The sequence below is a fragment of the Bison bison genome, unplaced genomic scaffold, assembly GCF_000754665.1.
Source record: "Bison bison bison isolate TAMUID 2011002044 unplaced genomic scaffold, Bison_UMD1.0 scf7180017864201, whole genome shotgun sequence".
In the NCBI taxonomy this organism is placed as follows: domain Eukaryota; kingdom Metazoa; phylum Chordata; class Mammalia; order Artiodactyla; family Bovidae; genus Bison; species Bison bison.
In genome coordinates this window covers 342,507-357,217 of record NW_011494773.1, presented here as the reverse complement: position 1 = coordinate 357,217, position 14,711 = coordinate 342,507, and the positions used below count along the sequence as shown (strand labels likewise).

Genomic DNA, 14,711 nt, shown 5'->3' with positions numbered 1-14,711 from the left:
CAGCTGTTGCGTCTGGTTGAGGCTCCTGCCAGAGGCCACAAGCGGCAGTTGCCAACGACCCTGAACCTGCCAGCCGCAGTGCTCGCCATCACCCTTGGCAAACTTAGAAGAGCAGCCTCTGCCCCTCTCACAGGGGGACAGCCTCGACACTGGCCATGCTGTAAGAGCTCCCCCGGTGATTCTAGCTTACAGCCAGGGCTGAGAAAACAGTTGGCCTTTATTCCCCATCAGGTGTTCTTTTCAACACTGCAGTACACATTGTCTGAGCCTCCATAAATAAAGAGCATCGTCAGCACAGAATTGATACAACTCAGAAGGAGCTGAACAGGAGAATTCCGAAAACTTACTTGGAAGCCCTTTGGGATGCTGCCTTTCTGAGGACTTGTTTGTGACTGGATGGGGGTTTGGGGACCAGGGAGGAGGAAGAACTTGGAGGTGGCACCACTTTTTGTGGCAGAGTCGTTGGCTTCTGGCCACTGGCTGTGGCGCTTGGAATTCTGCAAGCTGCACCATTATTTATTGTCCATAAATTGGAGTTAGGTAGTGTCTGGCTGCCAAAGATCGCCTAGAGAAAAAGAAAAACAGAAGATTGATGGAGATATCCTTCACAGTCTGTTTGCTGTAAGTGAATAGCAGGTTTGCAATCCTGAGGGGAGGACAAAAGGAAAAGGGAAACCATTCAAATGAAGCAACTTTAACGAAAAAACACCTCCTCCAATAATGCCAGTGCAGGTGTAGATTCACAGAAGGGAAATCTCTTTTAGCAGAGAGTGGAGATGGTCTTGTTGAAAGTGCCCTGGGCTAGGACTCAGGGCAGCTGGGTACTATGAATTGTCCATAGACATGAACTAGAGAAGCATTTGGTCTCGCCTTGTCTTAGTCTTTCCCTTCATTGTTAAATTCAACAGGAATTTAATGAACGCCTCTTGTCGGATGTCAAGTACTAAAAATACGGCAGAGAACAAAAGTGACTTGAACCTGGCTCAGTTCCAGCCCACTCAGAACTCTGAACTCCTCTGGAAGGTTTGCACCTTTGAGGAAACAGAAGGATCCAGTGTGGAGTAGTAACATCTTGATGACCTAAAGATTAACATAAGACCTACACTTGGAAACACTTTCAAAGTAAAATTACAACATGAATACTGGTTATTATACATGAATACAAGATCACAACAAGGGTATTTTCGCTTAGAAGGTAAGCCAACAGATACTAAATAAAGATCCCAAAATCACCATCCAGACATCACAAATACCAACACATACCTGTAGGAAGGATGTACACTTAATTTAATTGTACACTTCCTCAGAGAGAGGCTTAAAACAACTCTTGCAACTTATTTGCCTCATTATAAATAGTTTTTTGTGTGTGTGTTACAAATTTTGTTACTGATTCTTGAAATACGTTAACACTGCTTTCAGTAGGCATGAAAGCTTTAAATATAAAAGGATATTAGGAAGAAAATATAAGTGAAAAAATACATAGGACTTTTTATTAAAAGGATTTCTGGCAATGGATTTCTACCTATAGGCACTACATTTCAAGAGGCAATGGGAGAAATGTCATTTTCTCGTGGCAAGGCCTGAAGGAATATCAAATGTTCTCAGGAGACATTCACCTTCTAGGTAAACTACACTGGCAGTATTTCTGTCCTTTACGAATTTTAGTTTTTGAGATATAAAAGATGAACTGAGTAGCTTTAGTAAAGAAGTGTTAACCAATCCTTCTACACTAATGCCTTGGAATGTCCCATTTCAGGAAAATGTGTCCAAAGGTCCCTGGTTGGGCAGACACGGGGCAAAAGGGGTAGTCGGCAGTCTTGTGTGGAGGGAATGTGTGTGGTTGAGAGGCTTGACAAAGAGCAAAGCGATTTCAGAGGTGGACGCTCAAGGCAGTTTCTTACAGACCAACTGGACTGAAATGGTCCTCATCTCTGGAAGCCACCAGAGAGGGAATGAAAGAGTGGCTCACTCGCCTCTACCTCTGAGCAGAGGAGGGGCGCCAAGGAAGACCTGAGTCCAGGACAAAGCCTAGCGTGCAGGGCTGCAGAGCGTGTACACGGGGCTGCACACGGGGACGTGGGCAGTGGGAGCAAGGGCGTGGGCCATCTGTAACCAAGGTGTGCAGCAGAGGCCAGCTTGTGGAACTGGCTCAAAAAGAAATCCACTCCTTTCAAGCACCATATCTAAGGGCCTAAAAAATCTGTGGGAGAGATTCAATTGGAAGGAAGGAGGGTGGCAGGAAGGGGTGACCCCACGACCTCCCAATAAATGAGCTTAGACTGAAGAGTGCTTGCAAGATGCCTCACTCAGGGTGGGGAGGAAGCCGGAACTGACCATGAGGGCTGACGAGGTCTACGCTGGCCCTCTATAAACACATTCACTGGATGAGAAGCAGAGGAGGAAAACCACTGTTAGTGAAGAACTCGTGGAAATAAAAACACTCTTTATTGAGTTAGGTTTTCACACAGTGACGGAACTGCCATCAGGAAGAACATCTATTCAATACATGTTGCCGTGGTGACAATAAATATATCTTTATATATAAAAATAAACATATCTTTATACGCCAATACACACACACAAAGATATATACCATGTTGGTATCTGCACAGAACAGTTCTGAAAGGATTAAAAACAAAAACTGGCAGCCTCCATGGAAAAGAACTGGTTAGCTAGGAGTCAGGGGAAAAGGGAAACTAACTTTTGACTATATATCGTTTGTGTCTTTTTGAATTTTATACCATCTAAATGTAGTTATTTATTCTAAAAATAAATTATTGAAAAGTCAAAAGTAAGTCAAGTTCTAATAAGATGTGAGCAGGCAGCAGATTAACTTTCTAAGTATAAATCAAAATATCAAATGAAGCCCAGCTGGTTCAAGGACTCGCCATTAGACTGTGTTGAAGAAGGAATTGACTGTTCAACACTTACTATGGCTTCAAGACCAGATCAGGTCATCAGCGATAGGCAAAGGCTCACGGAAGTGGAAAGGAACATGGCTCTACAGTCAGGTGTGACAAGTGGTTAAGGCGTGATAAGTCAGACATGCTCAGTCGTGTCTAACTCTTTGCGACCCCATGGACTGTACCCTGCAAGGCTCCTCTGTCCGTAGAATTCTCCAGCAAGAACACTGGAGTGGGTAGCCATTCCCTTCTCCAGGGGATCTTCCCAACCCAGGGATGGAACCCAGGTCTCCCTCATGGCAGGAAGAGTCTCTACCATCTCAGCCACCAGGGAAGCCCATAGTCAGGTGTGCCTGGACTCAAATGTAGGCTCTGTCACTTATAAGTTGGGTGACCTTTCAAGTTACTTAACCTCTCTGAGCTTTAGCTTTCTCATCAGCAATTATAATCACTCGGCTGGACTGTGGGGGATTAGATGAAGATCAATAAGTAAACGTAGCCCAGGCACTCAGTAAAGGTTTCCTGAAATAAATCAAAGCCCCAGGCACACAGCAGAAACTGAAATGCCCCCTTCCTTCCCAAACTACCACCTCAGTTTACTGAGGAACCAAGCGGTGGCTGACATGCAAGTCTGCTTATCTGCAGTGACTTGTGAATGGTGGTTGGTTTCGTGTTTTCCAGCATATTTTTCCAGTCTTATGACGATGCTCACTAGCTGCAAAAGCAAACTCATAAACTGAAAGCACATGTGTAGGTTCCCCAGATCATGTTTACGCAATTCTTTCTGGCAGAACAGCCTTTTTCTCTTCTAAACGCTTATAAAACTGCATTCGTATCTGTCTTATCACATTTAGCAAAATTACCTTGTATCACAGCCACTTATACACATACTTTTTTCTGTGTCTGGACAATACATACTGGAAATGCCTGCCTTTGTACCAGATTAATTTTTGTTTCACTAACAGCGTCAAGAAGACTGGCTTGTGTACAAATGGTGCTTAATAAACATTTACTCCACAAGTGAAGAAAAAAACACCTCATATTATACCAACTACTAAATTCCTACACAAGAAAATAGACAAGTTTGTGTTTACATAGAGATGCAATCTCGTAGTAGGACCGTTCTCTGGAGTTTGAATAGTGAAAGTGCCTTCAGCTTATACTCAGCCACAATACATAAGTTAAGCCCTTCTTCAGATTCCAAATGAAAATAAATTCACCTTCCTAGATGCACATACTGTGGCAGGACCTCAGACACTTGTTCCATAGTAATAAGATGACTCTTTACCTCAAAACCACAAAATAAACCAGGAGAATTTATTGCTTAGGAGACTCACTTGCCTGGATACTAATAATTCTTCTTTTCTTCCCTCCAAAACTATCCTGGTTTTTTTTTTTTGGGTAAAAACATGTGCCCACCTAGAACATTCTATTTCCCAGTCCCTCCTGTACCTTGAGATAACCCTGTGACCTGGTTCTGAATGGTAAATAGAGAAGTTTCCAGGTGCAGTTCTGGGAAAACTCTTCAAAGGGGGCAGGCTGGGCTGCCCGGTGCACAGCTGTTGCCCTTTACTGTTGTTCTTCACCCAGAACATGGCCCTCTACTTAGAAGCAGCCAAGATGGAAGTCCCTTGCTAAGGATCGCAGAGGATAAAGACAGGAGGAGCATGGGTTCCTGACCGCACCACGGACTTTAGGAGCACCTCTATCTCTAGATACCTGGTTATACAAGGGAAAGAAAATAAATCTTTAACTTGTTTAAACAGCCATGGGTGGGAAGTGTTCTATTATATGCAGCCAAATGGAATCCTAACTGAGTTGAGATACAATTCTCAATCTACCAAAGAGTCAAGCTTGTTTCAGCTTCAATATAATAAAAATATAACTGCATCTCAAAAATAGCAGAGTCTTCCCAAATACAGTAAAAAGCTTCTAGGTTCTCATTTGTCATTTGGGGATCATATACTCATAAACTGAATGGATAATGAAATTATTGTAATTCTATGCCATCCAAAATTCCCCAAAGTCAGTAATGTGTCAGACAAGTTCCCAAGTGCTGCACCAAAGCCAAGGCTAAGTGGAATGAGATTAAAGTAATCAAAACTGATGAGAAGAAAACCAGAAAGTACTCAGGCAAAGATAAAAGAAGACATATAGATGTGTGTAGAATATTGGCAGAAATCAGCCTCCCCAACCCCCACCCACCACCTCCCCAACCACAGCCTGTATTGACCCTAATCCTACAAGTCTACCACTATGACAGATTATGTGAACTGTTTTGTCCTGGTATTCATTCATAAATAAACAGGAGCATTATATAAAGTTCTCGCCATGTAATTCCTAAGAACTGTGAGGTCTGGACAGAGTGTTAGCACTCTGCACTTGTGGGCTAACCCAGGGGTGGGGCCTGCGCTGTCATCAGTCACTGTCCTGGGAACGTGAAAGCTGTATCAGTACCAGCCTCCACTCAAGACCTGGTCAACAAACACAGGCCTTTGCTTCTTTATTGGGTGTGGGAAACAGCGATGCTTCGGCAAGGACACTCAGAGAAAACCACAGTTGGAGGCTTGGCTTGGCCCCAGACAAAAGAGTGGAAAGGCCCTCCTTCTCCCACAACAGAAGGGTAATCATGGGTGGGAAGGAGGAATCTGTGATAGACAGAACACAGACTGCAACTTGGAAGGTCACAGGGAAGCAAGATCTGGGTTCTCTTACTTGAAAGATAATACCGTTCAGAGATTAAATTCTGGGAGGTTGTGTGGTGTATGTGTGTGTTTTAATGCCTTCCAGAGAAACACCCCTTTCAGTCCTGACTCAGCCTTCTTGGTGATGGAGTATAACTGGATGCCTCCCTGCAGTGAAATAACTCTCTAAATTCATTTTCTAAAAATTAAGGTAGATGAAACAGGCAAATAAGAATCTCTATTTGAGTGGGTTAACGTCACTTTGTATCCCTTTTTCTCTGCTATCAGAACAGCAAACATTTTAGGCATCATTCTCCCCATGTGAGATTTTATCCTAACTTGGATAAAGTTCCCATAACACAGCTTCTAGTTCTGGCAACTCAAGTACTGGATGGTTTATCTGCCTGAGAAGGTAAGATGCTAATCACTCATCTTTACTACAACCAGGCTGAGAGTTGCTCAACGCAAAGAACACATTACGTGCAACCATACAATGCTGTAGAGAAAGGCAGGGGGATAGTGCTGTGCTTAGCCGCTCACTTGTGTCTGACTCTGTGACCCTGTGGACTGTGTAGCCCGCCAGGCTCCTCTGTCCATGGAGATTCTCCAGGCAAGAATACTGAAGTGGGTTGCCATGCCCTCCTCCAGGGGATCTTCCCAACCCAGGGATCGAACCCAGGTCTCCCGCACTGCATATTATACAGTATTTCTGTGGGCTTACAAAAATTGGTATATGATATCTGATTTTTTTGAGACTTTTTTTTTTCATTCAAATATCGATCTTGAGCATTTGGTTCCATACCTATAAGGGTAGATCTAGATCACTGTTTTTAATGGCTATCTATTTTCTACTGGGCTTCCCTGGTGGCTCAGTGGTTAAAGAATCTACTTGCCAATGCAGGAGACATGGGTTCGATCCCTGGGTTGGGAAGATCCCCTGGAGAAGGAAATGGCAATCCACTCTGGTATTCTTGCCGGGGAAATTGCATGAACAGAGAAGCGAGTCAGGCTACAGTCCATGGGATCACAAAAGAAGTCATATATGACTTAGCAAGTAAATAACATTTTGTATTACAGTTTATCATAATTTAAGTCACCAACAGTAGAATACTATAAACGAACACAGTAGATCTATATACGCAATTAAGGAACTAAGTTTCCAATACATTTTTAAGTAGGAAAAAGTAGGCCCCCTAAAATTTTATCCTTTCATTTTGAAACCACACACACACACATACAGAAGTTTTCGCCAGGTTAATTCTCTATTTAAGAACAGTGTTGTGATAAACATCATGTTATTTCTACCTTTTGATATATGCTGGATCATTTCCTTAAAATAATTTCCTTGAAACAGAATAGCTAAGATCAGAAGGCTGCTGCTGCTTCTACATCTTTTTTAATACATATTCTCAAATTGCCCTCTGTAAAGGTTGTACCAATTATATTTCCATCAGTATGTTTGGAAGAATATCTGCCTTACCTTTCCTTGATTATTGTAAGTAAACACAACATGTCCTATGGAAAGCTGGCCCCTGACTTGTTGCTAATGCTGTTTCTCTTTTTCTCTAATGTTTATAAGACATTTATGCTTTTGGACAAACATATTCTTTTAACCATTTTACCATGGTACTATTCATCACTCTTTTTACTCTTTCTCCTCACGTCTCTCTCTAGCAATAATTTGCATATAATTTCCTGCTGTCCAAATAAGTAAATATTAGTTTTTAAAAATGCAGCTAATTAGTATTTTATGAGCCTTGAACTTCTAAACCACCTTCTTAAATATCATTCAAACCAATTTCTCCTTCTGGCATGAGGGGTTTGACTAAAACCCCAAGTTGAGCTATAATGCTATGGACATGTGCATGTATGCTCAGCCGCTCCATCATGTCCAGTTTTGCAACACCATGGACTGTGGCCCGCCAGGCTACTCTGTCCATGGGATTTTCTGGGCAAGAATACTGGAGTGGGTTGCCATTTCCTTCTCCAGGCAATATACCCGACCCAAGGACTGAACCCGCATCTCCTGAGTCTCTGCGTTGGCAGGTGAATTCTTTACCACTGAGCCACCTGGGAAGCCCCACAGATAGGTACATTTAAGGTTAAAAGTAATATACAATAGAAGATATGTCTGCATCTTCAGGTTCATTGAAGTCTTATTTGCAGTAGCTAAGATGTGGAAGCAATCTAAATGCCTATAGACTGATGAATGGATAAATGTATATACATATGACAGAGTATCATTAAGCCTTAAAAAATAAAGAAATCCTGCCCTAAAGTACAATAGGTGAACCTTCAGGATATTATGGTAAATGAAATAAACCAGTCACTAAAAAATAATATGACATGATTTAAGTGATAAGAGGAATCCAAAGTAATCACATTCACAGGAACACAAAGTGAAGTGGTGAATGTCAGAGGCTGGGTGGGGGCTGGAGCTGCTCCACGTGTGCGGAGTTTCAGTTACGCAAGATGAAAACGTTTAGTAATCTGCTGTACAACCACGTGAACAGTTAAAAATACTGCACAATAAACGAAAATCTCTGAGAGGGCAAATTTATGCTATGTGTTTCTTACCACAATGAAAAACAAAGTAATACATAACAGTAAGAGCAACACATTTTTATGGAGCTTTTAGCATGGTCAGCATTGCTCTAAGTGCTTTACATATTGTATCATAGAATGTTCCCAACCATTTATGGCGGGTCCCATCATCACTTCCATCTACAGAAGAAATCAGAGCACAAAAAGCTTCCATGGTCTGTCCATGATGGCAAGTCCTGGGAGGAGTCTTATTCCATGGCCCCACTACACTATACTGCCTTCCTCGTTTAGGCAATGGCACCCCACTCGAGTACTCTTGCCTGGAAAATCCCATGGGCGGAGGAGCCTGGTAGGCTGCAGTCCATGGGGTCGCTAAGAGTTGGACATGACTGAGCACCTTCACTTTGACTTTTCACTTTCATGCATTAGAGAAGGAAATGGCAACCCACTCCAGTGTTCTTGCCTGGAGAATCCCAGGGACGGGGGAGCCTGGTGGGCTGCTGTCTATGGGGTCGCACAGAGTCGGACATGACTGAAGAGACTTAGCAGCAGCAGCACCCCCTTTTTACATCAACTCCACTGAAGTTAAATCCATCTCCCTTCCAAAGCAAAATTAAAGCAAACCTAGCAATGTGTTCAATTTTTACCAGATGCATTTAAAAGACAGAGATTTCACTTAATTTATTCCAAGAAAAAATGGTTGAAAAAAATTTGTGCATAAGCAAACCTTTGTTACTTACTTGGAAAGTTAAAGTGTGCAAGAATATGAGTGTGTGCATTATAATAAATAAAGGTAACCTCAAAAGATCACCCATGACCCCAGACTGAGAGTTCAATTGGTTAAAAAAATAACTCATAGCCTTACTTTCAATTGTCTCTTTTATCTTTTATTTACTAGTAGTTTTAGGGAATTATTTCTATATCAGTGCCCTTGTTCTCCTAATAATGTGTTTGCCTCATATCTTCTGATGAGTAAATGAAATAATTAGACAAAGTAATCTCTATGTTCCTTTACAACTTTAAATTCAGTTTCTAAATAACTTGCCTTTGTCTTCAAATGTATAGTTTATTTTATTTGGCTCAGAATATCACACATTGACCTACTGTTTATCTTATATAAACTTTGCTGTCATAGAGCTATTGAGTTTTTTTCCTGTGGCTGCATCCATCATGGATGGATGGGGTTCTTTATGTTTAAAGACGAAGTCTTTCATCATTTCACACAAAGTTACTGCTGTGAGTCCCTCATATGCCCACAGAAAAACAGAAAAAAGCCAGAGGTCAGAGAGTGAGGGGAGGGAAGGAAACTGGCCACCAGGCAACTGCAGCAGAGCCCACATTTTAAGGGTATGTGGCAAACAAGGCCAATCCCAAGCAGCTGGCAGGTGAAGAGCTATCTCTTAGCATAACTAGACCAAGTGGGATTTTGAGTTTTGATTCAGTGTATTGAACTTTTCTTTCATATTTGTGTGTATGGATGTATAGCAGCAGAAACAATAAAACTCGAATGCCTTACCTGACTGATAATAAATGTATAAAACAAGGAGAAAATGAAGTGTCACTCATGGGGGAGGGAGGAAGAGTGGAAAAGGGCTTTAGAACCCTCTGACCTGGCTTGTCTATTATAACTGCAATAAAGCTAGCTGTACAACCTTGTGGAAGTTACTTAAAGTTTTTGAGCATCAATTTCCTCATTAGTGGAACAGAGATAATACTACATCTAGCATACAAAAGGCACTCACTATACACCTATTTCCTTGCTCTCACCTTCCTCCTTCCAAGCAACAGCTTAGAAAACACTCTGGTAATAACCAGGGGATTTCTATTACTAGTAGTAATGAATCAGCATAATGAACTGATGTCTGTATTGTAACAGTGCATTAAGAATCAGATTTCTATGAAATCTATTGAGAAAGCAAGCATGATACAATCATGCAAAAGTGTCATCTGTGGTATTAACATCTGCAGACACCTGTCGTGTTTCCTGATAGCCTTCTCAAAAATACCAGCATAGAAATAAAATTTAAAAAATATAACCAATAACAAAAACAGGGTTGAAAGGACGAATTGATCACTGAAGAGATAATTCCTATGTTATTAACAACCCACACATTGAATCTTCAAACTCATAGAACATATTTCAGGATGCTGCAAGAACAATCCTACTACTGGGCATATACCCTGAGAAGACCATAACTCAAAAAGACACATATAGGCCTCAACATTCACTGCAGCACTATTTACAAAAGCCAGGACATGGAAGCAACCTAGATGTCCATTGACATATGAATGGATAAACATGTGGTATATACATACAATGGAATACTACTCAGCCATAAAAAGGAACAAAATTGAGTCACGTGTAGTGATGTAGATGAATCTAGAGCGTATCATACAGAGTGAAATAAGTTGCACTGACAAACAACTAATCTCAAAAATATACAAGCAACTCCTACAGCTCAACTCCAGAAAAATAAATGACCCAATCAAAAAATGAGCCAAAGAACTAAATAGACATTTCTCCAAAGAAGACATACAGATGGTTAACAAACACATGAAAAGATGCTCAACATCACTCATTATCAGAGAAATGCAAGTCAAAACCACTGTGAGGTACCATTTCACGCCAGTCAGAATGGCTGCGATCCAAAAGTCTACAAGCAATAAATGCTGGAGAGGGTGTGGAGAAAAGGGAACCCTCTTACACTGTTGGTGGGAATGCAAACTAGTACAGCCACTATGGAGAACAGTGTGGAGATTCCTTAAAAAACTGGAAATAGAACTGCCTTATGATCCAGCAATCCCACTGCTGGGCATACACACTGAGGAAACCAGAAGGGAAAGAGACACGTGTACCCCAATGTTCATCGCAGCACTGTTTATAATAGACAGGACATGGAAGCAACCTAGATGTCCATCAGCAGATGAATGGATAAGAAAGCTATGGTACATATACACAATGGAGTATTACTCAGCCATTAAAAAGAAAACATTTGAATCAGTTCTAATGAGGTGGATGAAACTGGAGCGTATTATACAGAGTGAAGTAAGCCGGAAGGAAAAACACCAATACAGTATAATAACGCATATATATGGAATTTAGAAAGATGGTAACAATAACCCTGTGTACGAGACAGCAAAAGAGACACTGATGTATAGAACAGTCTTATGGACTCTATGGGAGAGGGAGAGGGTGGGAAGATTTGGGAGAATGGCATTGAAACATGTAAAATATCATGTATGAAACGAGATGCCAGTCCAGGTTCGATGCACAATACTGGATGCTTGGGGCTGGTGCACTGGGACGACCCAGAGGGATGGTATGGGGAGGGAGGAGGGAGGAGGGTTCAGGATGGGGAACACATGTATACCTGTGGCGGATTCATTTTGATATTTGGCAAAACTAATACAATTATGTAAAGTTTAAAAATAAAATAAAATTAAAAAAAAAGAAAAACAAATACAGTATATTAATGTATACATATGAAATCTAGAAAAATGGTACCAATGAGCCTATCTGCAAGGCAGGATTAGAGACCCAGATGTAGAGAATGGACTTGTGAAACAGTGGAGGAAGGAGAGGGTGGGACAAATTGACGCAGGAGCACTGACATATACACACCGCCACATGTAAAACACCAGCCAGTGGGGAGTCGCTGCGCAGCACAGGGCCTCCGCCTGGTGCTTTGTGATGACCTAGAGGAGTGGGAGAGGGGGATGGGAGGGAGGCGAAAGGGGGAGGGGCGATATGTGTACACATAGCTGATTCACGCTGTTGTACAGCAGAACCCAACACAACATTGTAAAATGATTATACTCCAATAAAAAACCCAAATAACTCAGTGGTCCCTGACATTGTTCCTAAATAATAAAAGTACAACGGAAGGTAGAGTGTGGCCATTTCTAAGAGTTTTAAGCCCTGGAACAGCTTTTCTAAGGTGTGCCACTGAGAAGCGTGATAATACATCTATTACTTATTGCATGCCTGAATATTGTCAGAGATGTAACAGAGCATGATAGCCAAGAGCTTGGATGCTGGAGGCTGACCTGCCTGGATTCAAAAACCCCAGCTCCTCCATTTATTTGTCACTTTTTTGAGCCTGGGAAAGCCACATACGTGATGCTCAGTTTTCATAAGAGGACAGTTGTGAAGATTCACTGTGATTATACAAATACCACTGCAGGTTTAGTGCTTGGGCACATGGAAACATCCTGAGGAATATGATCCTCACGAAAACCCACAGATACACATTATTATCCCCACGTTAGAGATGAAGAAACCGAGGTTCAAGGAGGTTTAAAGAGCTTGGCACAGGTCATGGGCTCAGGTTGAAACAGGATTATCTGACTCCACAGCCTGTCCACAGTTCTGTTTCTGAACAGCTGAATGCGGTTTTAGGTGTATTATCACATATTTTGAATGGCATGTCATTATGGAAGAAGAGGTTAGTTTGGGCAAAATCTGCTAAATCGAATGGCTCTAAGACAATCATAATTATAAACAAGCTAGATGAATTCCCAATAAAGGTCAGAAGGAAGCATAAAATTGAACAAAAGATCCCCAAACCAAATGAAAACAACACAAAACAAAACAGAGCAGCAGGAGGTTAGAAGTTCAAATCAGCCCGCTCCAGGAACTTAAGCACTGGCCTGAGGTTGTGCCCAGACCACCCCCCTAATCCCCATGCCCAACCGTCCTCCCAGATACTCTTGTTGGAAAGACCTAGAAAGACTCCCCCTGCAGAGCTGGTCTGCTTGCTGGCTCTCCCTGGGTCAGGCTGAGGAGCTAGCATGTTATTGCTGGCTGCCTGGAAAAGCCCGGGTGCCTGCTGCCTCCCCCTCCCCCACAACACAAACACAGCGGAGAAGGCTGAAGTGCTCACTGCTGAAGTGGGGTTGCGGGGGGAGAGCGGGCGGTGTGTATGCACAATTTTTCTAGACACATGCAATGAACTTTTAGGAGCAGAATAACAAGACTTGGCTGGGTTTATATGGGAATCCTTCCCACACCTGTGAGGTTGTGCTTATATACACACACGCCGTTAGCAAAAAGCTCATTACACACGGCACCCAAGATGTTGCTATCGTACTGAAAGACCCCTTCAAGTGGACACTGAGCTGCCCCCCGCCCTGCGTGTCTCGGGACGTTAGTCTCTATTGGCCCTCACCGAACCTAGCTGAGGTGAAATCGGGGATTTAGGATGAGGAAGGAAGGCAGACAGAGAGGAAGAACCAGAGGAACTGAGGATGCAAGGTTTTCTCCTACCCTGAGTTCCTTTGCAAAGTTAAAAATTACATCTACTAAAAATTGAAGGGCTTTGGAAACCAGTGAAAAATTAAGGTGTACTTAAAATCCTCTCTCCCTCTGTTGTTAAAAGAAATATCAGCAGTTCTGCCTCCACCATCAAAATATCCTTAATTTTTTGGCTTTTGGGGCTTTTTTTTTTTTTCCAGACTGGAGTAGGTAGAGAGAGAGTGGGAGGGCAAGAGGATGGGGGCTGGGAGCAGAGCTTTAACAAAGAATCACTTTAACAGAAACTACTGAGTAATCGTTCTGCCCTGGGCCAAGAATAACATCAGCTCCATGTTGGCAATTAGAATCAGGTCAGTCGGCCTCACAGCTGGCGCAGCCCTCCTTGCAGACCCCAGCAGGGAGGGCCACTCAGGCTGATGTCACCAGCAGTCACCGCTGCCCAAGAAGGTCCCCCCGCTCAGCTGACAGAGAAGTTTTGTTTTTTTAATCCTTCTTCTTCGAGGGCAGGAAGCCAGTCTGAGAAGGAAGTGGGAAGCAGTGAGAGAAACCAGAGAGAAGACACCCTGGGATACATCAAGACGTAGATTCATTGAACCACCCTTAGACGGCCAAGATCCCGCGACTTCCTCAGCCATCCTGCAACCCATTTTAAATGAATGAATATACCTTAAAGCACATAGAATACTGCTTGGACCACCATATGTGCTTATTATGTGTTGGCCATTCTTACTTAAACCAAGAGGGAGGAATCTGCGCCGTTACCTATCTCTCGTCCCTCATAAAACTGGAATCCTGAGAGCAGTGGTTGCTGGGCAAAATGTACCCTGATAAGAGGAATGAACAGGAAGTTTTCAAGTTTGGAAAACTTATTCATAAGGAAGCTGTGGTAGATGAAGTGAAAAAGATGGAAACAAAGTTCCTATTAAAAAAAAAATGCCTCAAGTTTTATAAGGGCAACACTAAGTTTAACAAAACCAGCCTCCCTTCCAAAAGACACAGGACAAATAATGAAAAGGAGATACTTCTAATCTCTTTCTCTCTAGCTCAGTGGTTCTCAGAAGTCTTGGCATCATCTGGGAACTTAGAAATGGAAATTATTGACACCCATCCCAAACCTTAAACTATAAAGAAAAATGAGCACTGAAGAATTGATGCTTTTGAACTGTGATGTTGGAGAAGACTCTTGAGAGTCCCTTGGACTGCAAGGAGATCCAACCAGTCTATGGATGTTCATTGGTGGGACTGATGTTGAAGCTGAAACTCTAATACTTTGGCTACCTGATGTGAAGAGCTGACTTCTCTGAGAAGACCCTGATGCTGGGAAAG

At 42.3% G+C, this 14,711-nt stretch overlaps 1 protein-coding gene across 11 annotated transcripts in view; it reads right to left on the bottom strand.

The window, feature by feature from the left end:
- The window catches only part of TTLL5 (tubulin tyrosine ligase-like family, member 5), a 317,321-nt gene that overhangs the window by 79,975 nt on the left and 222,635 nt on the right, over positions 1–14,711 (bottom strand). For 10 of the 11 annotated variants that reach the window (XM_010844355.1, XM_010844354.1, XM_010844353.1 and 7 more), the window contains one exon: positions 348–565. In XM_010844355.1, the coding sequence (XP_010842657.1) occupies positions 348–565 (218 nt within the window). Of the gene's footprint in view, positions 1–343; positions 566–14,711 lie in introns of those variants that run through there. The other variant, XM_010844363.1, reaches the window with a different exon arrangement.